The sequence below is a fragment of the Cebidichthys violaceus genome, unplaced genomic scaffold, assembly GCF_023349555.1.
Source record: "Cebidichthys violaceus isolate CVI_PGR_0920_01 unplaced genomic scaffold, fCebVio1.0.p SCAF_10, whole genome shotgun sequence".
In the NCBI taxonomy this organism is placed as follows: Eukaryota; Metazoa; Chordata; class Actinopteri; order Perciformes; family Stichaeidae; genus Cebidichthys; species Cebidichthys violaceus.
This window is the reverse complement of record NW_027176263.1, coordinates 17,501,002-17,526,343: the sequence shown is the minus strand read 5'-3', so window position 1 is coordinate 17,526,343 and position 25,342 is coordinate 17,501,002. Positions and strand designations below refer to the sequence as shown.

General features: G+C 44.1%; 1 protein-coding gene across 3 annotated transcripts in view; it reads left to right on the top strand.

Annotated features, from left to right (window-relative positions):
- The window catches only part of shtn1 (shootin 1), a 34,880-nt gene extending 11,250 nt beyond the window's left edge, over window positions 1-23,630 (top strand). The window contains exons 4-16 of one of the 3 annotated variants that reach the window (XM_068728131.1): window positions 6,673-6,767; window positions 13,389-13,572; window positions 15,699-15,781; window positions 16,815-16,896; window positions 17,052-17,146; window positions 17,274-17,420; window positions 18,618-18,771; window positions 18,900-19,017; window positions 19,386-19,468; window positions 21,342-21,445; window positions 22,667-22,717; window positions 23,095-23,218; window positions 23,414-23,630. In XM_068728131.1, coding sequence (XP_068584232.1) covers window positions 6,673-6,767; window positions 13,389-13,572; window positions 15,699-15,781; window positions 16,815-16,896; window positions 17,052-17,146; window positions 17,274-17,420; window positions 18,618-18,771; window positions 18,900-19,017; window positions 19,386-19,468; window positions 21,342-21,445; window positions 22,667-22,717; window positions 23,095-23,218; window positions 23,414-23,445 — 1,352 coding nt within the window. In that variant the 3' untranslated portion in view covers window positions 23,446-23,630. Of the gene's footprint in view, window positions 1-6,672; window positions 6,768-13,388; window positions 13,573-15,698; window positions 15,782-16,814; window positions 16,897-17,051; window positions 17,147-17,273; window positions 17,421-18,617; window positions 18,772-18,899; window positions 19,018-19,385; window positions 19,469-21,341; window positions 22,436-22,666; window positions 22,724-23,094; window positions 23,219-23,413 lie in introns of those variants that run through there. The other 2 variants (XR_011104927.1, XR_011104926.1) reach the window with 2 other exon arrangements.
- Window positions 23,631-25,342: the final 1,712 nt, after the last annotated feature.

Sequence of the window (25,342 nt, the reverse complement as noted above, 5' to 3'; positions counted from 1 at the left end):
AAGGTTGATGACAACATGACCATTGTGTTATAATGATAACACCACAAAGGCATCTGCCCCCCTCATCAAGGCTTCACAGCGGCTGCAGATACAATTTAATTCACTGCTCCGTTGGCGGCGCTGATACCATTATGCAGCCCGTCGGCACAGGGGTAATCACTGTCGTTCCTGAGAGGAGGATGAAAAAAGACAGGCGCAAAAAAGAGGGCAGAAAAAGATGGAGCGATGATGATGGGGAGGCCGAAACTTACAATTAAGACTGCCAATTCTGACGTGTCACAGCCCCCCCGCTGACTGGCGCTCATACACTTTCAACACTTCCACTGCTGTTTATTTACCATGGCTACCAGTAATTATAATTAACATGTCATTTAGTTCAAGGCGTCCTCCGGTATGGTTGCTGAGTGTGACCGCAGCATTATGGAGACGGCCAGAGAGGAACGGAGACGAGGCCGAGGACGGAAACCGGCAGCTGAGTGTTGTTGAGTGACAGATGCGGAGGGCGCCGCAGGAACGCGGATATCGTCCGGCGCCGCCGTTCATCAACTTCTTAATTGGGTGTCACCAGGGGGGGGGGGAGGAATTGGCCACAACAATGGCACTAATGCTTAATTTCTTCCTCGCTCTTCCACAATGTTTAATTAGCTAAGTGGTCGGCCTTTCTTCAGGGGCGTTCTCTCTGCACTGAGGTGTGATTGCAGCTTAAACAACATTACGGTTTGTGATTTAGAATTTTACCTGATTTTGTTTTTCTTCTACTAACTGTTCTACTTAAACTACCAAGGTTTAGTTTAAGCTGCACTAATCAATATGTTTCATATCAACAATACTTGTGACTGACAGGCTGTTCTGTGAAAGCTGTCACTCAATCAGAATTATCACCAGCTGCAGTCCACCTCAGCTGATACGCTGTGTATATAAGAGGGACGTAGGCACGATGTCTTTTGCAGCCTTGAGTTTGGCACGTTGGCCGTCGCCATCTTGTTTTTTTGCAACCAGAAGTGACACAACATGGTGGAGCTAAGTACAACCGAACGCTGAATAAGATACATATTTCTAGGCAACCAAAATGTTATAATTGAATTTCATGAAGTACAAACACACAGTGCCGTTGTGAAGCACAAAGGGCAGCGTCGACACAGCCTCGCTCCCAGCTAGCAGCTAAGCGACTTAAGGCGACACCCAACTTACACTAAAATCACCTTACCTATGCATCACTTTACACCTTAACTTAATTAAAACATATCAAAATTCTTCTCTCGCACAGTTATGATTGGGGATATTAGCTATAGAGACCTCAGTCGGCCTCAAGTGGACATTTGAGGAACTGCTTTGGCTACATATATACGAGGGGAAATTGTAACATTTGGCAATTGTAACATATTAAATTCCTCCTATCAGAGACGAGCTAGACTGACTCCGCACATGCTCAGTAGGATTATCTGCCTATGCAAAAGGAGCAGATCATTTCACCTAAAAATGATTTTGAGGAATGAAAGTTACTTTTTGGATGTACAGTATTTTTCTTCTACTGTCTAAAGTTTAGACGATTGAGATTTGAATCTGATTTCATCTCTAAATGAACATGAACAATCTACGCTAGGTGTTGCTAGAGAGCACAAGATCAGGGGCAGCTTGATGAAGAAACCTCAAACGTGACGATGACGATGACGAATCTCTAACCTTAACGTTTTAACTGATAAACTCACTAAGTGGTTGAACTTTCACTTTACCAGGTGCCTGGATAGACTCACAGCAGATGAGACACACGACAGCTGGTTCAGTCCTAACACTCCAACCAATGAGGAAGTACACGGCTGTAGGGTCTATGAGCCGCCTTTCTTGTTTTATGCAGACAAGACACAGAGAAACATCCAGTTGAGACTCAAAGACTTGAGGACACACTAGTATGTAGTCCTTGTGTGGGTTTTGGACCTTCTATTGAACTCCCTCCAATAGACTGACTGACAGACGATTTATATTATTAAGTTATATGACTTAAAAACTAATAAAACCAATACGTTATATGAATCGTCCCCAGAGATCTGAAACATGAATTTGAATGCACACTAATGCCATGTCTCAGTTATCCCTGTATTTATTTGTAATCTAGCTCAGTGTAAATAACTGATCTTTATAAACCACCTCTTTTAACTGTGAAGAGGATTTGTCTGCAGTGGTTCCAGTCTTTGTTTGGCAGTCATTAGGTTCCTGACTAACATGTGCCTTTAAACATACAGCTGGAGCTTTACCAAATCTCAAAATTTGAAAACATTTGAGTTCATATATTAATTAAGCATTATTGCAGATTTAACAAAAAATGTCATCTACGTCTATGTAAAATATATTAATAACTCAATTATGAATGATCAGCTCAGCTTCAGACACAGTGAGGTTAGCTGACAGAATCTAACATTACGGACAAAGTTCATCAAAGTTAATCAATGTCTACCTGAGGGGGAACCGGAGGCTTGGTGCCTCACTAACGTGCACTAAAAGACAACAAAAAGTGAACAAAGAGAGCAGAAGCTCTGATAACAACACACACAGAGGGAGAGAGACTTCATTCTCGGCTTAGATATTACTCCAGAAAATACAGCTTGAAATCTTTTACTGTAACTTCAACATATAAATCAAGGAACTAGAATATCCTGTAAGGATGGAGACGATTAGACTGGGGTTTATTTCCAGGCCGATGTCTCTGTATATTGAACACACATTGTATACTTTTATAAGAATACAGTCTTAGATTATGAATCCAGTGCCTGTTCTCTCTTGATATAGCATCCTCCAGGATTGTTGTAAATATCATCATACTCCTCTGCAGTGCCTTGCTGTTGTACATGCTACAGTAGTTTAGCTAAACAAATAAGGCTCAAAGGCAAATGTTTCTGTTCCCACTGGGTTATGTTTAACATCACATGTGTGCACTCTACACTTGTCTTATAGTCTTAATTAAGGGCTGAAGGTGTTTCCTGCATGTAATCAGTCTATAAGCACCACAGGCTTAATGGCTAATGGAAGTAAAAAGGTAGGGCAAATTATCTTCATAAAAGATACATCGGTAACATTTTGTTCCCTTCCTTTTGAACTTATATCGATGTACATAGGTCACTCACCATTGAGCAGCCACAATAGCAAGCAGAACTATGTTCCGGTGTCAAGTGTTACAGCTCCTCTGTCAAGGAAGTGAGGAGTTACAGCCATGCATCCATTCAGTCAGAAAATCCCAATCGTGTTCTTTGTTTTGTTGCTGCATGTTGATCGGGTGGGATGGCTGTGAGTTGACTTTTAAAGTTTGTGTTGACATGAAAGCAGTCATTCAGTAGATTTGTAAATGCTTCATTAACATTGTCACATCTAGAAAGACGACTGACTAAACTGTAATGATTTTTTCGTCTTTCTTGTACGTTCGCCGTTCTGAACGTAGCTTCATTTCAATCTGTTCATGTGTTGCTTCGTCTGTTTGAGCGGCTGAATGTGAAACATAACGGGTCTTAACGAGGGAGCGATTCTGACCGTTTGTTACAGCTACTGAGAGGAACTTTCAATTTGTGTTGATTTTAAAAGTGGTGGTGTTTCATGGGAACCAGAGTCCCACAAAGAAAACCTCTCATTTTACTGCAGCAGAGGTCTGGTGGTCTTCAGACGGTGCTGGTTCTGGTTCTCCCCTGCAGCTACAACAGATAACAGAGTTACACATATATGACAGACATGATTCATATAATGAGAGAATAACAATGATAACAAAAGCAGCAATGGTGTCGGCAATAGCAAGCAATGCGACTACTACTAGTGATGATGATGAGTGACTACTAGTGATGATGATGAGTGACTACTAGTGATGATGATGAGTGACTACTAGTGATGATGGTAGCAGTGACTACTAGTGATGATGGTAGCAGTGACTACTAGTGATGATGATGAGTGACTACTAGTGATGATGGTAGCAGTGACTACTAGTGATGATGGTAGCAGTGACTACTAGTGATGATGATGAGTGACTACTAGTGATGATGGTAGCAGTGACTACTAGTGATGATAATGAGTGACTACTAGTGATGATGATAGCAGTGACTACTAGTGATGATAATGAGTGACTACTAGTGATGATGATGAGTGACTACTAGTGATGATGATAGCAGTGACTACTAGTGATGATAATGAGTGACTACTAGTGATGATGGTAGCAGTGACTACTAGTGATGATGATAGCAGTGACTACTAGTGATGATATTGAGTGACTACTAGTGATGATGATGAGTGACTACTAGTGATGATGATGAGTGACTACTAGTGATGATGGTAGCAGTGACTACTAGTGATGATGGTAGCAGTGACTACTAGTGATGATGATGAGTGACTACTAGTGATGATGATAGCAGTGACTACTAGTGATGATGGTAGCAGTGACTACTAGTGATGATGGTAGCAGTGACTACTAGTGATGATAATGAGTGACTACTAGTGATGATGGTAGCAGTGACTACTAGTGATGATGATAGCAGTGACTACTAGTGATGATGATGAGTGACTACTAGTGATGATGATGAGTGACTACTAGTGATGATGGTAGCAGTGACTACTAGTGATGATGGTAGCAGTGACTACTAGTGATGATGATGAGTGACTACTAGTGATGATGATGAGTGACTACTAGTGATGATGATAGCAGTGACTACTAGTGATGATAATGAGTGACTACTAGTGATGATGATGAGTGACTACTAGTGATGATGATAGCAGTGACTACTAGTGATGATAATGAGTGACTACTAGTGATGATGATGAGTGACTACTAGTGATGATGGTAGCAGTGACTACTAGTGATGATGATGAGTGACTACTAGTGATGATGGTAGCAGTGACTACTAGTGATGATGGTAGCAGTGACTACTAGTGATGATGATGAGTGACTACTAGTGATGATGGTAGCAGTGACTACTAGTGATGATGGTAGCAGTGACTACTAGTGATGATGATAGCAGTGACTACTAGTGATGATAGCAGTGACTACTAGTGATGATAATGAGTGACTACTAGTGATGATGATGAGTGACTACTAGTGATGATGGTAGCAGTGACTACTAGTGATGATGATGAGTGACTACTAGTGATGATGGTAGCAGTGACTACTAGTGATGATGGTAGCAGTGACTACTAGTGATGATGATGAGTGACTACTAGTGATGATGATAGCAGTGACTACTAGTGATGATAATGAGTGACTACTAGTGATGATGATGAGTGACTACTAGTGATGATGATAGCAGTGACTACTAGTGATGATAATGAGTGACTACTAGTGATGATGATGAGTGACTACTAGTGATGATGGTAGCAGTGACTACTAGTGATGATGATGAGTGACTACTAGTGATGATGGTAGCAGTGACTACTAGTGATGATGGTAGCAGTGACTACTAGTGATGATGATGAGTGACTACTAGTGATGATGGTAGCAGTGACTACTAGTGATAATGGTAGCAGTGACTACTAGTGATGATGATGAGTGACTACTAGTGATGATGATAGCAGTGACTACTAGTGATGATAATGAGTGACTACTAGTGATGATGATGAGTGACTACTAGTGATGATGATAGCAGTGACTACTAGTGATGATAATGAGTGACTACTAGTGATGATGATGAGTGACTACTAGTGATGATGGTAGCAGTGACTACTAGTGATGATGATGAGTGACTACTAGTGATGATGGTAGCAGTGACTACTAGTGATGATGGTAGCAGTGACTACTAGTGATGATGATGAGTGACTACTAGTGATGATGGTAGCAGTGACTACTAGTGATGATGATGAGTGACTACTAGTGATAATGGTAGCAGTGACTACTAGTGATGATGGTAGCAGTGACTACTAGTGATGATGATGAGTGACTACTAGTGATAATGGTAGCAGTGACTACTAGTGATGATGGTAGCAGTGACTACTAGTGATGATGATGAGTGACTACTAGTGATGATGATGAGTGACTACTAGTGATGATGGTAGCAGTGACTACTAGTGATGATGATGAGTGACTACTAGTGATGATGATGAGTGACTACTAGTAATGATGGTAGCAGTGGGTGTCAGCAGGACCAGGGTCCAGATAAAACCTGTGAGGAGAGGTATATTTACTTGGCAGATCATGTTCATAAATCTAGATTTAAATATCAAAACATTGTTCTAGATTAACATACAGAATAGTGTATAGAGCAGTCACAATGCATCAGCCTCCTCACTGTAAAATGCCAGTTATGAATTATTGCCATTATTTGCCACTATGTAAATACACTTAATACATGTATGTGTTCTGTGTCCTTATGCCCGAGGGTAGCATGTGTTGTATCTGATTTGTGATTGTGGCATAACCCCAAACATTTACATATTGATCATTTTATTCCAGTATCGGATTCTTCCATACTTGCCCCTAACTGCACATTAACAAGCATCAGATGTAATGCCACCTAGACTATGCTTGTGAACATAAAACGATGTATCAACTCATGGGAACTAAAGTAAGACTAAAGTTTGTATGTGATTTTTGGCCAAAACATTCTTAGCATATGAACATTATTTCTAGGAAACACTATATCCATATCGAGGCAGTGTGGTTATGGTGAGGCTTCTTGATCTTGTCTTTAACTCTCTCTTTGTTTTCCTTAGTTTCTCAGATGGTCATTGAAGAGGTCAATGTTATTCAGCAGAACCTGGAGATCGAGAGGACGTGTAGAGAAAGTGCTGAAGCCCTGGCCTCCAAGGTACGCTTTTACTGTCCACTGCTCAGCGCTATAACCACTGTGTTCAGTCTAGATTCAAGTTTAAATGAAGTCCGACAAAACAAGCTCACCACCAAGATAATTGCCTCATTAAATTAAAACAGGAGAGGAAAAATGGAATCAGAACTGTTGATTTAGAACTTCTTTGGCTGAATGATAATGATGCTACAGAATCAAAGCAGGTATTTAAGACACTCTGGTCAGTGTATTCCTGGAACTGTCACTTTGACACGTTCAATTTGTACGTTGCAATCAAAAGCACTCTGCGGTCCTCCAGTCCTGCTCCTGTCCCCGTATGCTCGCGTCTACAATTGCGTTGGATTCTTTGGATTCAGAGCACACTTTTTGGGAGTCCTTGCTACGATGCGAGCTGTGATTGAGAGTGGGGGAGCCTGGCACATAGTGATTTCGCAGCCCACTGGTGTCAAGCTTATCACTGTAATCATTTCTCATTCAATTTCTGGACAAAGCCCTCACAGTCCACCTGGTTGGACCAGATTTTGGCCAGTGGGAGGGAGGCTGAGGGAGAATTATGGTGAAGGTCAACTTTAGGCCTATTTTCTTGGCGCTCCCCGGCCTTCAGTCCTCCTCTTTACCTTGGGTTGTTTGTCTCCCTCGTCTTACAGGAGCTGCTGAAATGTCTGGCTTTTAAAAACTGTATATTTGGGCTCTCAAGACACTCCCAACACCTGCTTAACATTTAAACTCACAAATAACAAATGTCAGTACTGCTATTATTATTCCACTGTTCAGCACGGTGATATTCTAGAGGTTTGTGTTGAATCTCTGCTGTAATCCTGTAGTTTATTTTCTGCATCGAAAAGACTAGTGCAGTGCTGGTTGATCACACGTCTGTTCAGAACAGGCCGACCACTGCTGATCAGCCAAAACACCAGAGAATACACTCAAGTTCACCAGAGAATACACTCCGGTTCAGAGGAAAACACCGGAGAATACACTCCGGTTCACCAGAGAATACACTCCGGTTCAGAGGAAAACACCAGAGAATACACTCAAGTTCAGAGGAAAACACCAGAGAATACACTCCAGTTCACCTGAGAATACACTCCGGTTCACCTGAGAATACACTCCAGTTCAGAGGAAAACACCAGAGAATACACTCCGGTTCAGAGGAAAACATCGGAGAATACACTCCGGTTCACCTGAGAATACACTCCGGTTCACCGGAGAATACACTCCGGTTCACCGGAGAATACACTCCGGTTCACCTGAGAATACACTCCAGTTCAGAGGAAAACACCAGAGAATACACTCCAGTTCACCAGAGAATACACTCCGGTTCAGAGGAAAACACCAGAGAATACACTCCGGTTCACCTGAGAATACACTCCAGTTCAGAGGAAAACACCAGAGAATACACTCCGGTTCAGAGGAAAACACCAGAGAATACACTCCGGTTCACCAGAGAATACACTCCAGTTCACCAGAGAATACACTCCGGTTCACCTGAGAATACACTCCAGTTCAGAGGAAAACACCAGATAATACACTCCGGTTCACCTGAGAATACACTCCGGTTCAGAGGAAAACACCTGAGAATACACTCCGGTTCAGAGGAAAACACCAGAGAATACACTCCGGTTCAGAGGAAAACACCAGAGAATACACTCCGGTTCAGAGGAAAACACCAGAGAATACACTCCGGTTCACCAGAGAATACACTCCGGTTCACCTGAGAATACACTCCAGTTCAGAGGAAAACACCAGATAATACACTCCGGTTCACCTGAGAATACACTCCGGTTCAGAGGAAAACACCTGAGAATACACTCCGGTTCAGAGGAAAACACCAGAGAATACACTCCGGTTCAGAGGAAAACACCAGAGAATACACTCCGGTTCAGAGGAAAACACCTGAGAATACACTCCGGTTCAGAGGAAAACACCTGAGAATACACTCCGGTTCAGAGGAAAACACCTGAGAATACACTCCGGTTCAGAGGAAAACACCTGAGAATACACTCCGGTTCAGAGGAAAACACCAGAGAATACACTCCGGTTCAGAGGAAAACACCGGAGAATACACTCCGGTTCAGAGGAAAACACCTGAGAATACACTCCGGTTCAGAGGAAAACACCAGAGAATACACTCCGGTTCAGAGGAAAACACCGGAGAATACACTCCGGTTCAGAGGAAAACACCTGAGAATACACTCCGGTTCAGAGGAAAACACCAGAGAATACACTCCGGTTCAGAGGAAAACACCTGAGAATACACTCCGGTTCAGAGGAAAACACCTGAGAATACACTCCGGTTCAGAGGAAAACACCAGAGAATACACTCCGGTTCAGAGGAAAACACCAGAGAATACACTCCGGTTCAGAGGAAAACACCAGAGAATACACTCCGGTTCAGAGGAAAACACCTGAGAATACACTCCGGTTCAGAGGAAAACACTAGGGGAGACTTTACTGTTTGGCAAGGTAGCACCCTGGGCCAGGGACCCCAACTAAAAGGGCCCCAAACATATTGATGTATTACGATATGAAAAATATTGAGACTTATTGTACCTTAAAATAACTTACAAAAGGCCCCCAAAGCACGTAAAAAAATATACAACTTAACTGAAGACCACTGTGTACTTCTACTTCAGAGGAAACCACCAGATTTGACTCAAATATGACAATTCAACAATTCAATTCAAATATGATGCATTGTTATTCATTAAACCATTCAGGATTCATTTAGAATTGAAAGTTCCTCTTTGAACAGATATTGCATTAATTTAAATACAATGGGCCTCAACACCCACCATGTGTAAACAGTCTGCTGTGATCCAAAATGAGCTCTTAATGGAGTGTAACCATTACTTTGAAGCAGTTTGCATTAGACAATCCTATATGAATCACACTTCATAATTATGTTGACATATGTCCTTCTTGACTCTGCAATTTTAATTTTTAGCATAATTCCAAATTGGCCATTGATGCTGTTGTATAATGCTACAATATCAATATGAACATCTCAAGCTGCAATACAACTTAAATGATGCACTGATTGAAGATGAATGTATCTCTGTATGGAATATGTGTAACCAGGAACGTCATGGCTGGCTTGTTTTTTGGGCCGTTACAGTATCATGAGAAATGATGACAAAATAACTAAAATGAGTTCCACCGACTTAATCTGGACTAAAACAAAAAGACTAAACTCAAACAACAAGAGCTTTCAGTGAGAGTCAAAGACGTAAACTGTTCAGTCACAATGAACACTGTTCTCAGAGATGAGAGTTTTAATATAATAAATACAGAAAAGAGGAGTGGTGCAGACACGTAGCACATGTTTATCATCTGACTAGTCCTGTGGCCATTGTTCCAAAATACTTATCTCCACAATGAACATAAACGCAGACCGTGACCGTGTTTGTCATATGCAGGTGTGGAAGTTTGCAAAGTGAATATAAAGTGAATGTTTTGCAACTGATGACATAGAATCAAACCTGATGAATTGTCGTCACATTGAAATATGGGAGGGAGATTATTTTGTGTCACATTTCTTTTCCTGCTGACTTCAGAAGAGACATAATGTATCAGGCCAAGTCCAGGCAGGAACAAACTGGCCCAGTCCTGGTCTGGCAGCAGGGATTCATCCATTTGTTCTTCCAGAATATATACGGGCTGAAAGCTGAGTGACTGCTGTCTGTCCAGCTCCATTCAATGTCTCTGGTGTTGTTCTGCTCGCTGCGTCTTCCTTCCTCTTCTTCCTTCATATCAAACAGTGTCCATAGCGAGACACTCCCCATGCCTGCCTTAGGCTGCTACTATAGCAGGGAGCATGAGCATGAGGGGGGGGGGGGCAGACTGATAGTCCTTGATTCGCCATATCCCAGAATATATACATACATCAACTATTCACTTACTTTGTTCATTCACCATAAACCCAGGTGAATAAGGTTGCACATAAGTGACATTACCTTTTTGAGCAACGTTGACCTTTCAATAGCATTTCAGTCTCAACTCTCACATTAACATGTGAACATGTGTTCACATTAATCATTACTCATTCACATTCAAACCTAACACAAGATACATAAGGAGTTGTCCCCAGAGGAGGACGGACAAACTGAACTCTGTATTCACTTCTTTGTACCTAATGATGGTAATATGGCACACCAGGTGTTCCCCAGCCCACCATGAGAGCTCAGAGCAATTCTGTAACTCCTCAGCATTTGAATGAAAGAGGAGACAGTTAACCGCCGTCGATCAGTCGATCAGCGCTCTGCTGCTTAACGTTTGTTTGTGTTGACGTGTCATCAACGGTAAGATGGAGAAGCTGTGTCTCTGTGACGGTGACCTCCAGGAAGTGTCGGCCCGATGCTCTGATTTGTTGGAGTATCTCATTTAATATGTAAATCTCTCACAAATTGGCGATTATAATCAAAAGAATGTGATTCTATATTTATGTGTTGTTGATTGCAGTTCGGTGTAAAGGCCATCGTCAAAAATGGAGTTGCTACAATCTGCTCCCAGGATTCCATTAATAAATGTTTCTTCATGTCTCTGGCCTGTTCTTTGTCTTCTCTCCGGGGATTGTTCTTCCTTCAGGTGACATCCAGGAACACTCGCATCCACCTCCTTCCCATCGGTTTCATTCCTGATTTAGCTAGCGATGGTCTCCTGATGATCGAACTTTAAGCCATCGCTGCAGTTTAGTATGTATCCGTCATGTAGGACTGACCGATTTGCAAATACTTCCAGAGGTGGACGCCGTCTAAGAATACGTGTTAGAAGTGATAATCGCACAGAAAAACTTGATGCATAGAAATGCAAGATGCAAATACATGTCACATCAAAAAGCTGTGATTACATCTAAAAGGAGAGATATTCACTGCTGGTGCTTCTCTTCTGATGTCTGCGTTTTCACACCTTATCATTGCTTTCGCATGCGTCCTGCCATTATGACTGATTGCAGGGCCGAAGAAAAGAGGAAATCAACAACATCTCATTTGCTTCCTCATTTCTGTGCCTGTTTTCTACCGGCTTAATACAAACACACTCGTCTCTCTATGCAGGTTTGAGAAAGGAAGGCGTCGTAAGATGTCACTTTTCTGTTGGATTCATGTCATCTTTTAGGGAATGCGTGCTGAGTATGCCATAAAGTGTGTGTTGTTCATGTGGCTGCACAATGTAATCTCCCGAGTGTGTTCACACCCTCCGGTGAAACCACCTGCGCTCCGGTGTCGTCGTCGTCATGGCCGTGTTGTTGAGCAAATTATCTGTGAAATTATTTTCCATTCAAATCTTTGAAAAGTTCAGTGCTGCAGCTTGTTTGTTCATCCTTCTCTGCATAATCATGTCCAACTGAGTTCAGAAGGAGGACATGAGAACGCTGTTGATCCCTGTCTGTGAGTGGTTCACCCTGTTAATGGGTCCAACCGTCCCATTCGCTCCTATCGCCTCCATGTAGTCTCACCGTCACCAATACAATGAATGAAATACTATACATCAAATATGAACAGCGTGCGAATGACCCGTCAGCAATCTAAACGGGTCTCCATTGGTCTCCATTGGTCTCCATTGGTCTCCATTGTTGCATGCTGAAGTCCTCAGACTCAATTCATAATATAGGTCTGCAAGATGTAATAGATGCAACACAAAGCGATATCACCCAGACTAAACATGCCCGGCACACGCACCACCAAGTCTCATGTAGGAACACGCGTGTCGCTGTACAGCCTTTCACCACACGCACACCAGGTCCATCGCAGTCATTCAGGCCAGAGGTTGAAAAATGTTCTCTCTAACCTTGAATCAGACTGGGTCACAGAGGCCCGGCGTGGAAGCAGAACACACTCCACTGCTCCTCAGGCTGTTTTTAGTGACAGAGATCCCCAAAAATGTTGCTATTGAGGCTTTCAGGGCGTCTCGAGTGTCAATCAAGCGTCTCAGACCCCCAAAGACCCCCCCGTGTTTCTCACACTGTATACAACAGATGTTATAAAGCACTAACTACTACCATATAGTATGTATTTCTGTATTCAATAAGGCATGCTCCTAATATGGCCAAATATGGATATGGTGGTTCTCTGATGACATTACTGGAGCAGCACCTGGTGCACCTGGTCTACTGAGTGTCAGGCTGAATGATGAGTTGCATCACCCAGTGGATGTGAGCACAGTCCCACTAGAAGCTCTCGTGGTATTTAGATCAAATAAAGTCCTCTGGAGTAAGGACATCAGAAGACAGACGTCTCACACGTCACACCTTCCTTCTTTTTGTTTGGTTCTGATTGTACGCTGTTCATGGGGTCAGTGGTCAGGATATAGAAGTCAGTTCAGCATGTCTGGAGCTTACATTTATTAATATTTCGATGAGTCAGTGCTTTCAAAAGTGCTTCATGCGCCAATTGAAGATTTGTCTTTCATTATTTTTGTATGAATAACCTTTAAAATGAATGGGATCATTGCCCCGAAATTGGCTTTTGACAAGTCATATGACGTGCTGTGCTTTGAGACGTGTATGAAAACATGCTGCTGCTTTATATATAATAGTTTGCCACAGGCTGCCATTGATCTGTGATGTGCATGATATTGTTGGCAGTCTCATATGAATGTGCTGTTGTGTTTCTCTCCTCTCTGCAGTTGAACCGTCAGAACCGCTCTCTGAAGAGGAAGAGCATGATGCTGCTGCCCCACCTCAGCCCAGAGATCATCACTGAGATCAACCTTGATGAAGAGGAGGAGGAGGAGGAGGAGGAGGAGAGTGAAGAGCCACATGCAGCCAGTCATGTCTGCCTCTCTCCTCTGTGCCAGACCACCGTCTCAGGTACAAGTTGTCTCCAACTCCTCTTATTGGGATGTGCAGTGTGTGTGTGTGTGTATATATATATATATATATATATATATATATATATGTGTGTGTGTGTGTGTGTCACATGAATACCAGCATGTCACCATCGAGCCACATAGAAACGTCAAACATGTTAGCAGGATTGTTAGCATTGTTCCAGTAACTAGTGCTTGTGAAAGGTGACAGCCTGACTTTGGCAGCATAAGTCATTGTGTAGTGTAGTGTAGTGTGAACGTCACCAAAGAACAGATGTATAATATGTCCTGATATGCATACCTTGATAACGTCCCTCTGGTCAACACATTCATAACAGAAACCCTGTCCTACACACGTTAGGCACGGCGAGGTCATTTAAATAGCACATGTCAACAACAAAGCCTTTCAAAGTGCTTCACATAAAGCATCAAAACCCTCCAAGAAAAACACATTATGAAAGGACATTTACTCATTACAAATAAAATAGAGCATATTAAAGAAGCTTAAAATAGAATAAGTGACAAAGAACAAGAATAAAAGAAATGATTTGACAGAAGGCAGCGGCTCACAGAGACGTGTTCAGCGTGGATGTAACAGACGTGAGCGTGTTCCAGATGTGTGGAGCATGAACACAGAATGCTGCTTGTCCCTGTTTAGGAGGACAGACGGCACAGCTGACCCAGACCAACCGAGAGGTCTGGACGGTTCATGATGTAGCAGAAGATCAGAAATGAACCAGGCAGGAGGATTTTGATTCTTTTAAAATGAATGGACCCACACTACATGCTCTGTCACTCGCCTACATGTGTTAACTCTATCACACCTTCGTCTGATAAAGACATGAATTTGACCTCATCAAGTCTTATCATCGATAAAGACGTCCTTCCATTGAGTGCTGCGGGAATGATGTAGGCCAACCCAGCAGGGACACAAACAGCCAACGGGATTCTTCCATTAGATTCTGGATTATTGAGTCAGGCTGTGAAGGATCTCCACCCCGGTCACATGACTTCATATCACCACCACTAAGCTAAAGGAGGACAAGTGAGGACGTCCAGCCGTCTCATTTAGACTCTCGTTAGCAACCGCAGACACACAAAAAACACATTCAGAAAACCCACGTTGTCTATTTTTATAATAATATTATCAGTTATGTATTTATAATTTCAATCAAAGTGTATGCTCTGCATGCTAAATGTACCAAACTGCAGATATTGAAAGAATATCTACAATATGATGGGCCGAAAAGTGTGAACTAGTCATTGTGCAAACTGCTACGCTGTGCGTTGCATAAGCATAACGTGAGTAACAATAACTACCTGGAGTATGTTCAGTGAGATTAGAGTGTCTTCTGAAGTACAGCGCTAGTCAACTACTCCCAGCTGCCTCTGGGAAATGTCATCAATTATAGCTCAGCTGTTCATTTCTTTAGCATTTCCATTTAATGTGAGAATCCTTCACAATGCTTGTCCTACTCAGCAAAGAGCACCCCCCCCCCTCCCAAAAAAAAAAAAAATCGTCAGCGACCTTTTCCTGCTAAGCACCCTCTCAGAAATGTCCCGGTCTGGTCCTGCTGGGAGCTGCTGTGTAGTTACACATTTAAACTCATTTGAAAGATTTCAGGACAAAAGTGTTTCCTGTGCAGAGAAATTCATTTCATGCAGTTAACACATGAAGCAATAACAATACAGCGTGCTGGTGAAAGCATTGTTTGATTCCTCAGTATATTCATAGCCATTACATTTCATTTGACAAACACATATCACAAAGACATAAAGACATAATGCAGTATACTGTCCTGTGTTCTCTGAGCGTCCCTTTTGTTCTGGGGTAAAAGGATGTGAAACATTCAGGATCTAACAGCAACACAAATCGTGTGTCTGATCACAGACACTCAGTTACTGTGATAGAGTAACATCAAGGTCATCAAGGTCATCAAGGTCGGCTGGACAGACTGACTTAGAAAGCCGAGGGTTTACTGTGTGGTTTGAAAGCGCTGGTCAGGTGACATCATCACCCAAACGATCACAGTGAGGACTCCACCAGGGGAACTATGATATATATATGATAAACAAGCACTGATGTGTGGAAAGAACCTCGTTTCACTTTGATGCTCTTTGCTTCAGAGCTGCAACATGAGCTGGAGAAACATCAAGCAGTCGCTGACCTCGAGGCCGTGAGGGAAGAGCTGAGGGAGACCAGGGAGGAAGTAGGTTGTTCCTTTAGTCCAGCACTGCTTCTGTCATGATGATTCCAAACACAATGCATTCGTGTCAACATGTTGTTCAGACTTGTTCCTGAGAGAAGGTTCTCCTCTTCCTCTGTGACCGTTTTTTAGTCCTGCACCTGTAGCCAACTTAGTCTGGATGTTTTGCACACTAACCTGTAGTTCTCCTCCAGCAGCAAAGTTCAGATTGATTTGAATGATTGCTGGTAAAAGCGTAACATGTGTAACACGTCGGCGTGGTGTTATTAGGTCTACATTTACACGAAGCCTAGCAGTTATCCCAGCTACTAAAAGGTCAAAATGTATTCTGAGTGGTTCCAAGAAAGGACGTGGTCCCACCTGAACCCCAGTGAGCTCCTCACTGCAGGGTGGACTCACTCGAGCTGCGTGGTCTTCTGCTCTGGTGTCCTACTGTCTCACTGAGGGTCCCAGCTCTGCGCTGGTGTCAGTATCTGTAGGTTAACAAACAGACGCAGACATCTCCTTCCTCCTCCTCTCTCTCTTCTTCCTCTACCTTCCCTCTTGACATTCGGCAGCCGATCAGAAGGACAAATCACCGTGTGAAGACGTTCGTCAGGACTCTGCACTACATCGCAAGACTGTCCGTGTGTTACTGTAGGCTTGGAGAACACCACTGATGACAGTGTAACAGTGGATTGTCTTCATCTCTACCAGTGTCCATATGTTTCCTCAACGGAGCTGCACAAGGCTGAAATCTGGATGCTTTTTTAAAGACCGAACATTTACACGTCATGGACACTTTGCATACATGCTAGCCATGTTACATGGCATACCTGTATAGTTTATTAAAACACATGGTTGCTGTGTTTCCCTCCCCAACAACCAGCTGTTGTCTGTTGTTTTGGTCCAGCGGCTGGATGAGAAACGAGGGACTTAGAATGTTATTTGTAAAAACCTTGTTTGTCGTCTCCATCTTCACAACGACGGCGATTGCTGTAAAAGAAAACTCACGACATTCTCTGTGTTGTTCTTCTCTTCCTCCTTACTTTTGCAGCTGCTGAAAGAGAAACACGACAACTCTGTTTTAATTGCTGAGACAGTGAGCCAGAAGAAACTCCTGGGCAAATATAACAGAGGTTAGTGTGTGTGTGTGTGTGTGTGTGTGTGTGTGTGTGTGTGTGTGTGTGTGTGTGTGTTACATCAAATATGCATGGTTTGATTTGCTTGTAAGTGTTGTGTAGACTACATGCTTCACTTTGCTGGTAAAAGGTGTGGAACTCTTGCTGTCCAGTGTCTCAGTTTGCTGTGCAGGAATACGAGGCCTTACAGGACACCTTGACTCTGGAGAGGGACCTGAGGACAGAGGCAGAAGGCTTTGCCAGAGCGGTGAGCTCATTGTAATAACCTCCTGTGGTCCTCTTCTGCGTATGATGACTTTCACTGCGCTGTTCTGTCGCTGGTGTCCGTCTCGGCGGTCTTTCTTACGGGGGAATATCCATTTTCCTTTATTCAGATGGTGGTTGAGCAAACAAAGCTGAAGAGACAGAGTCAGATCCTGATGCAGAGCTCCTCGCCCAGTCAAGCTCTCCAGGAAGCCCTCAGCCAGGTCACCAGACTGACCCAGGACGTGGAGACGCAGAGGCTGGAGCACCAGAACCAGGTCTGTGTACTCATAGAGCTTGGCGTCTTTGGTTCTTGATTGGGTGTGATGGACACGGAAGACTGAGGAAGTGGAGAATACAACATCTGGACAGAATGCAATTCAGTCTAATCAGAACTAAAATCTAGTTATCTGGAGAGGCTCGTCGCATAGAGCAGTACTCTATCATGTACAGTGACCCAACATTCCCTCATGAGCACGATCTGGGCTGACGATGGCAAGACAATAAAACCAGAGGAAAAACATTGTGACTTTTGGATTGAATTACATTCTCAGTGTGTAGTTCTCTGAAAAGAAAAACAAAACAAACACAAATTTGAGGCAGTTGCAGAAGAGTGCAGAAGGCCAGGCTTCAGTGTGTGGAGACCCTCGGTGGCTCCACCATGACGTCAGCCTTTTGGTGCTGAGTGAATCAGCTGATTCACTCTGCGGCTCAAACGTGTCTGACGACGGTGTGAGAAGAATGCTCTTTTTTCCTCTTTTGAACTGGAAATAACACATTATGCAAAAACAAACATTGACAGAATAATAAAAGCTCCAAGCAGCTTATTGATATCGTGGTCAGGATCTGGTTTGTAACGCGGCAAACCTCGGCTCCAGATAGCAGTCCACCAAAGTCGCTTATATTCAAAAACGATTACATCTATCTACACCTGCAGTGACTCTGATTGATATGTATCAAAACAGGAATTATTTAGCCGGTTTTTAACTACATGGGGGGGGGGGGGGGGGGTACCTAGTGAACTATCACAGGCCGTGATGGTAGAACCTGGGGGTCGTGACCTGCCAGATTGATGACTAAAAGCAGCGCAGCCTCCAGCTCCCTCCCACCTCCTCTGGCACCGATGGAGACAATTAGAGCTGAGTGGGATCACTGATCCCTGCTGGTGCTGGGTGGAGGTGAGCCACACCCTTCATTTGAGGAACAATTAAAACGCCGGTTAAGGAACTAGGGTTGAGGAGCGGATGACTGAATGTCAACTGGCAGATACCCAATGCTATCAGCAGCCGCCACGGCCAACACAACGCTGCAGAGCTCATTGTACGTGAACATTCGTTATGTCTGTCTTTATATGTTTGCAGGTCGTTCATGTTCAGTGAAGCTTTGTTCACTGGACGATAAGCTAGTTCAGGTTTAGTAGTGCTCAAGCTGGTGGAGGTGAACAATGGGTGTGTGTTGTGGTTCCTACATGTCAGATGAAGCAGATGGAGGACAGGCTGCGGAGCTGCGAGGCTCAGAGGGAGCTGACGGCATTGAGGCGTAAACTGGAGCTCGTGGAAGAGGAGAAACGGGAGTACAGCGACAAATGCTCCAAGGCTGAACTGGAGGTCAAGGATCTGCGGTGTACAGGTGAAGACATGTTTGGAACAGGGCCCGTTTGATTCACAGTACGACCGTGAGATTTGAGTTGTTTTTCAGTCCCCTTTCCTGCTCTCGGTGCTGTTCCTGTGTGTCTACTGTAACTGGATGTGTTTCAGTTGAGGAGCTCCAGAAGAAGCTGCAGGCAGTGACCAACCCGCCCCCAGCTCCAGCACCTCCACCTCCCCCACCACCTCCACCTCCTCCAGCCCCAGCTCCGGCCTCTAACCCCCTCAGGTCCGATCACACACGATACGCTCTGGACGTCATCAGTCAGGCAAATCCTTTTCACTTTGATCAAGTAACGCTTCCAGTGACACATTCTGTATTTTATGGTAAGCACCAGAAACAGCTGTTTGAAGCCTTTGGTTGACTATGAAGCCTCACTGTTGGCCTTTAGTTGGTCTTCATCGACTGTTTTTCACTCAATTCAACATGTTGAATTAGCTCTGATGCAGCTGACTGTCTGCCTGCTTATCTTTTTTCATTAAAATATTAAAAACCAGCTGATGGGTGACTGTGATCGAAAGCTTTATTTGCTCCTGAAAGGACGTTGGATGATTGCTGCACAGCCTGTTGATCTTCATGTGTGCCTCCCACTGTAGTTCGCTGTTGTCGTTGATCCGAAAGAGAAGAGTCATCAGTACTGACATCCCACTGGTGGTCCAGGACTCAGCCAAGGCACCAGGTACACATCAAACATCCCCATAAAGTGCATTATATCACGCAGGTCTTTGTTTAAGTATACAGCACCAGTATTAATGCACGTTGGAGGGTGACACCGTGGAGCGAACCTCCTGTTTCATCATCTTCTTCTTTAGAGGGGCTCTCTATAGAGTCTGGTGTCACTCGCTGTGAGCCTGTAGCGCTACCGACAAGACCATCCGTCTGGGTCGGACTAGAGTTAGCGCAGGAGTCCTCTGATTAGTCGAGACGAGGTCGAGGGTCGCGCTGACAGAAGATAAACGTATCGCCTCGTTCTCTGGAGCTCTGGACCACCACCGTCATTATCGACGTCTATGTGAATGTACAAATCACCTGCGATAATCACTTATTCTGCTTTAAGGACTAAACTCAGACAGAAGGTCTAAACATGCAGTAAAGTACAACAAATAGAACTGTGTTTTCCAGGTTGGGTGTGAAAGAGTTTTACTTTTCAGCACCCTGAAAATGCTTGGGATGGGTTAGATGTGTATGTTGATGAGCATTGTGATATCGTTTGTTTGTTGTGTATACTGATGGTGTAATAATCATTGTATTCCTGTGCTGTTTTTATGTCCATAATCTGTCACTCATGCTCCCTTTCATCTCAAGCGTCCTGCGTATCTTTCCCTCTCTCTATGCGACGTATGTTCATTTTGTATTTTAAAGGGCTGCTGGTTGTCGTGCATGTCAGCGTAGGAGCATCTTATTTTTTGCCTTTCACACGTGATCCTTGTCGCCCCCTTTCCTTTACAAATCCACGTCACTTTTGTGTAGAAGGACAAACGTCGAAGCAAGTGGTGCATTCGAAATTTCAACTCAAATCTCGATCGTTGGCCTATTAGGTCAACGTGATGAATTCTTCAATTTGCGCAGACAAAAGGGAAGCCTTGACTGGAGCGGGTGGATCGTCTGCGTTGACTGTGTCCTCATTTCCTTAAATGAATGCATGAGTCCTCCATTGGTCGCTTCACACATGCTGTGTTTTGGAATCACATGCGGGGCTGAATGTGTGCCACCCAAGGATCTTCTACTCTGACACCTGAATAATAGTCTCTTTCAGAGCACTTGGGAGGAAAATATTTGACTATTACTTTAACACAAAACACGTTTGGTGTGACATTTTAAAGACATCTTCTGACAATAGTTCCATTGTGTACGCCGTTGAATGTTCTCTGTTAGAAAATTATATATTCACATTTTTTTTGCCAATGGGCTGCATTATGGCAGAATTATATTCTTTGTTCCCATCTTTGGTGAACTTGATAAACCTTCTTATCCTCTCAGAACGTTGGATGGAATTTGCTGAATAGTGTTTGTGTTTTTAGACAGTGTGCAGAAATTTATTTCAGAATCATTTCGGTAACCTCACACACCTTAGGAGGAGGAGGAGGAGGCTCTGAACTCTAAATGAACTTTAAATACTACAAAATGAACGTCCACAGCGATGATTATTTATTTTTGATGAATATCCACCTGAAAACAGGATTGACAGTGACCCAGTTCAGTCAGTGTTTACGGCGTAATTAGGAGGGAGACGCTGGAGCACAAGAACTTCATTGATTGGTTCTGGGGGCTCGTGTTATTTTCAAGCTTTCAGATCCAAATGAGCTTTATTTCAAGTGCAGCGCTAATGATGCCTGTGAATTACACAGGACCTCGTTCCTCTCAAAATCATTTAAACTCACTTTAGTTCTTGGCACTGGTTCCCACTGAGGCAGCCTCCTGTTTAGTATCAGTGCAGCCGTTAAATACGACGCGTCTGTTTCAAAAAAGGCACCTAAGACTAATCTTTGTCTCTCTTGTGTGTGTGTGTGTGTGTGTGTGTGTGTGTGTGTGTGTGTGTGTGTCACTCCCAGAAACAGACGTCAGGCAGCAGGCGGTGGAGGAGATGATGCATAGGATCAAGAAAGGAGTTCAACTTCGACCTGTCGGCCAGTCGCCGAATAGAACCAGGAGACGGGTACCTTCACTAGTCCTCTTGAGCGCTGTGTTACCCTGACAGTGTCTGCTGTGTTTTTAAAGCCCGTTCATTACAGCTGCAGCTTAGTGTCAGTAATGCAATACAATATAATAATAATAATGCAATCAAGTTTACTGGAAAACCTCTAAAGCAAGCGTCCCGATCAGACGAACCACCTCAACTCTGAGGCTTGACAGTCGGTCGGGTCCGGCTACGGGTTCTGGCTCTCTGGAGTGAACTCTGGAGCAGCTGAGCAGTTTGACCCCCGCTGACCGGAGCACACCCTACCGGCCCGGTTTAAACGCTGGAGCGGTGCCGCTTTCGGGAGGGGCAGATTGCTTGGCCTCAGGTGTCGCTGCTCACAGCTTTCTCCAGACAACTGCTCATCAAAACAGCTCCCGGCTCTGCACTGCGCCGCGTTTCGGTCCTGAGCGATACACCTGCCATGACATAGCTGCATCCCTTAGCAGTGCTGGAGGACACGCTGCACACCAACATCTACCCTTTTGTAAGTTATGAAATACTTTAAAAATGAGGATAAAGCTTCCAAACCGTTTTCTACAATAATGATGAACAAGTCGAATGTTGCTCAGGGGAGAAATATTCCCGCAGCACCAAAACCCAGCCGATGATGCTTCTAGAGGGGTGAAGGCCGAGAATCCTCTACAAAGACGATCATTACAATCTGCAGAGACGCCTCACTGGAATAGACAGAGAAGACGTGAACACATGGAATGGGAGAGTCATTAAAGGAAGTGCATTTTTGCCGTGATTGTGACAGAAAATGTGTCGAAATCACCAAACTGAAGCACGCTGCACGTCGTTGAGCATATATTGTTCCGAGCTCTTAAATCCATCAGTGTGTGGGATTATCTGAGAGCTTCTTGTTTTGATAAAACATGACATATGGCCAAGACATCTTTTAGTCTGCATGTTCCTCCGCCACAACAACGCTGCCAAATTAGATAGCATTAGGACCTGCTCTATGAGGTAATTATAAATAATGAGGATGGGAAAATTGACGTGACTCAAAATGATTGTGTTTACACATTTGCTTCTTGTAGAAAGCATACATCCTCGAGCTTGCCTACAGTGTCTCGTCTCTGTGGTAAGAGGTGCAGTTTAGCCTCTAAGTGCTGAATGAGGAAAAATAAGTATAATGTGTCAGACTGCTGTTTATTTACCAAACCCGTCTTTTTCCTCCTATTTTCCTTTTACCAGATGGAGAGGCTGCCCTCTAATTCTGCCATTCAGGAACTCAGAGGAATCATGGTAATAGACTTTAAAACAATCCAATGTCCTCACAGGCCATGTTGAGCTGTCGCTGTGTTCACACCGAGGGAGGGGCTCTGGACATGATGTGTTCACTCCAGGATTTATTATTAACAAAAAAAAGATCAAATTCAACAAAGGTGGTACAGCTGCTCGGGTGAAAGTGCTGCTGCAACATCTGAAGAGCTGCAGTGAATGTCGACATGCTCCACATACACAACCAGCACACGTATTATTTTACTGTGCTGCTGTCGACTTATGCATCCGCTCCAAAGTCTCTTCAAGATCTACTCATTCTGAGCTCCGTCGTTCCTGAACACACCATCCGTATGTGTGTGTGTGTGTGTGTGTGTGTGTTTTTTGTTGAATGTGTCAAGGAGAACTTCAGTAGAACCCCCCCCCCCCAACCGAAGGCAGCGTCTCCGTCCACAAGCCGAGACGAGCAGCTGCAGAGGATCCTGCTGAGACGACGGGACGCACTGGAGTCCCAGCCCAGCGCCAGTGAGTTCCTGTCCTTCGCTCACACTCTACAGAATGTTACATTTCAAATGTCAGGATAATTGGATTCCCTCAAAATGTTTTGCCTTTGTTGAGAAGGTGTGCATGTGACTTTGTGGAATCTCAGCATAGTCTGTCTTACCTGCTGGAGTGTGAGAAGTGATAACAGCTTCACTGAGTGTTTGTATACCTGTGCAGGTCTCCATTCCATCCTCTCCCCTACTGTGTGAGGCCGGCCCTGACCTGAGGATCCACCCGTAAACTGAAGACCGCGTGACGCAAATCATTGCCCAGCGTTTCATTTGACTGTGTGTGAACACAATGCATTTAAAATAATCATTTCAGACCGTCAGCAGCATACACGAGAGCAGTAATGGTGGCTGTGAATAAAGACGGAGGTTACGTAACGCCTGAACTAAGAGAACAAGTGTGTCATTGATTTACATTGAGGCCGTTTCACTTCAGTGGAATGAATGACGTGTATCCCACACCACCTGTGCGGCTTCATTCAGCTCCCTTTCTGACTGAAGGTAAAGCCCAATTCATTGCTTGCACTGCGGGGAGCAGTGGAGCGTTCTGCAGCCTTGAGCATCTGCCAAAGCAAAGCATGTTTCTCAATTGTTCTCCGCAGACCAGTGTAGACCTTGCAGCCTCGCTGTGAGCAATTACAGCCCACTGTGGCAGACTTTGTTTCCACTGTCCCCCCCCCCCCCCCCCCCCCCCCCCCCCCCCCAACCTTCTTAGGCTCACATTTTATGTAGAGCACTGCCTCCTCTCGGCTGCATCCAGCCTGCAGACTGAACTGCATCGGTTCAGGTAACCGGTTAAGATGTGAAGGTGACTATTTGGTGCCAAACCCCATCCTCTCTTTCCAACCTGTAGACTACGACACACCCTCTGATGTCACCCCGGTTCAGGTTCAGGTGAAGGAAAACGTGATACTTTTTACTCCAGCCGGGAACCAACTTTCTGATTTTTAACCAATTTATTTTTGGTCAAAATGTTCAAAGTGAATGAAAGAACAATGACTAAATATAAATAAATACATAAATGAAAGCTTGGTTAAAAGCACTCGTGGCAAGTTTTTTGGAAATTCTTTCTCTCTCCAAGAAACGATGTTGATACTAATTTGCGACAGCAAACAGATTTTTGAAACAAAACGCATCCCAGATTAAAATGTCTTAATAATGCCAAAATGAATTTTGAAATATTTTTTAGAAGAAGGTTGGAATCAGTTGGTTTGGACCCAGAGTCTGTGACCTCTCTGTATATGGAATGTAAACTCCAGACATGTCAAATATACTCACGTTTGTGATTTACTACAATTCAGAACGTTTGAATGATTTTGCTCAAAATGTAACAAAGATATTTTAAAGCTGCAATGCATTCTGGTCTACTGCTGGGGGATACATCTCAATAATGGAAGACTGTGTGTCTGTCGAGACATCTGATTATTACTATTAGCCATCATGTGGGGAGAATCATAGAGATCTGATGAGTGAAGTCACATCCGTAAAGAACGAGACGGAAACGCGTTTCAATGAGTCCAGAAATGTGACCCCCCCCCCCCCCCCCCCAGCTGTGTGGTAACCGTGTTAGAGCGCATTAGGGTCTAAGCCCCTCTAAGCCGGTCAGAGTTGCTGTTAGTCCGGTGTGGAGCGGAGGATCAGCCTGCGCCCTTTGAAACGCACAATGACTGCGCCGGTGATTTAACCGCAAAGGTGGACCGCTCGCGTGTTGTTTTGTTGTCCCTTCGACACCTGCCACATTTCCCAGACACTTCCTCGAGTGAGGGATTGAAACACGAGAGCTGTGGACCGTGGGCGATGTCCGTCACCTATTGTGCGCCGCTGTTAATTCAAGCTCAGGCTTCGTTCAGCACCGAGGGGCAATTTCCAGCTCCCGATCCCCCCGAACAGTGTGGAGGAAATGTCATTGAGGCTCTTCTCTAACCAGATTGATCAGCAGAAGGCTTCAAAGACTCCACTCCACCGTCCACGCGTTCATTCATCCCTCACTCACACACAGGAAGTCACGCTCTAATTTCATTTAGCAGCACATTTAGTCACAGCAGTGGAAACAGGAAGCGCTCTGTGGGGACATTCTGTAAACTAATCAGAGAGAGCA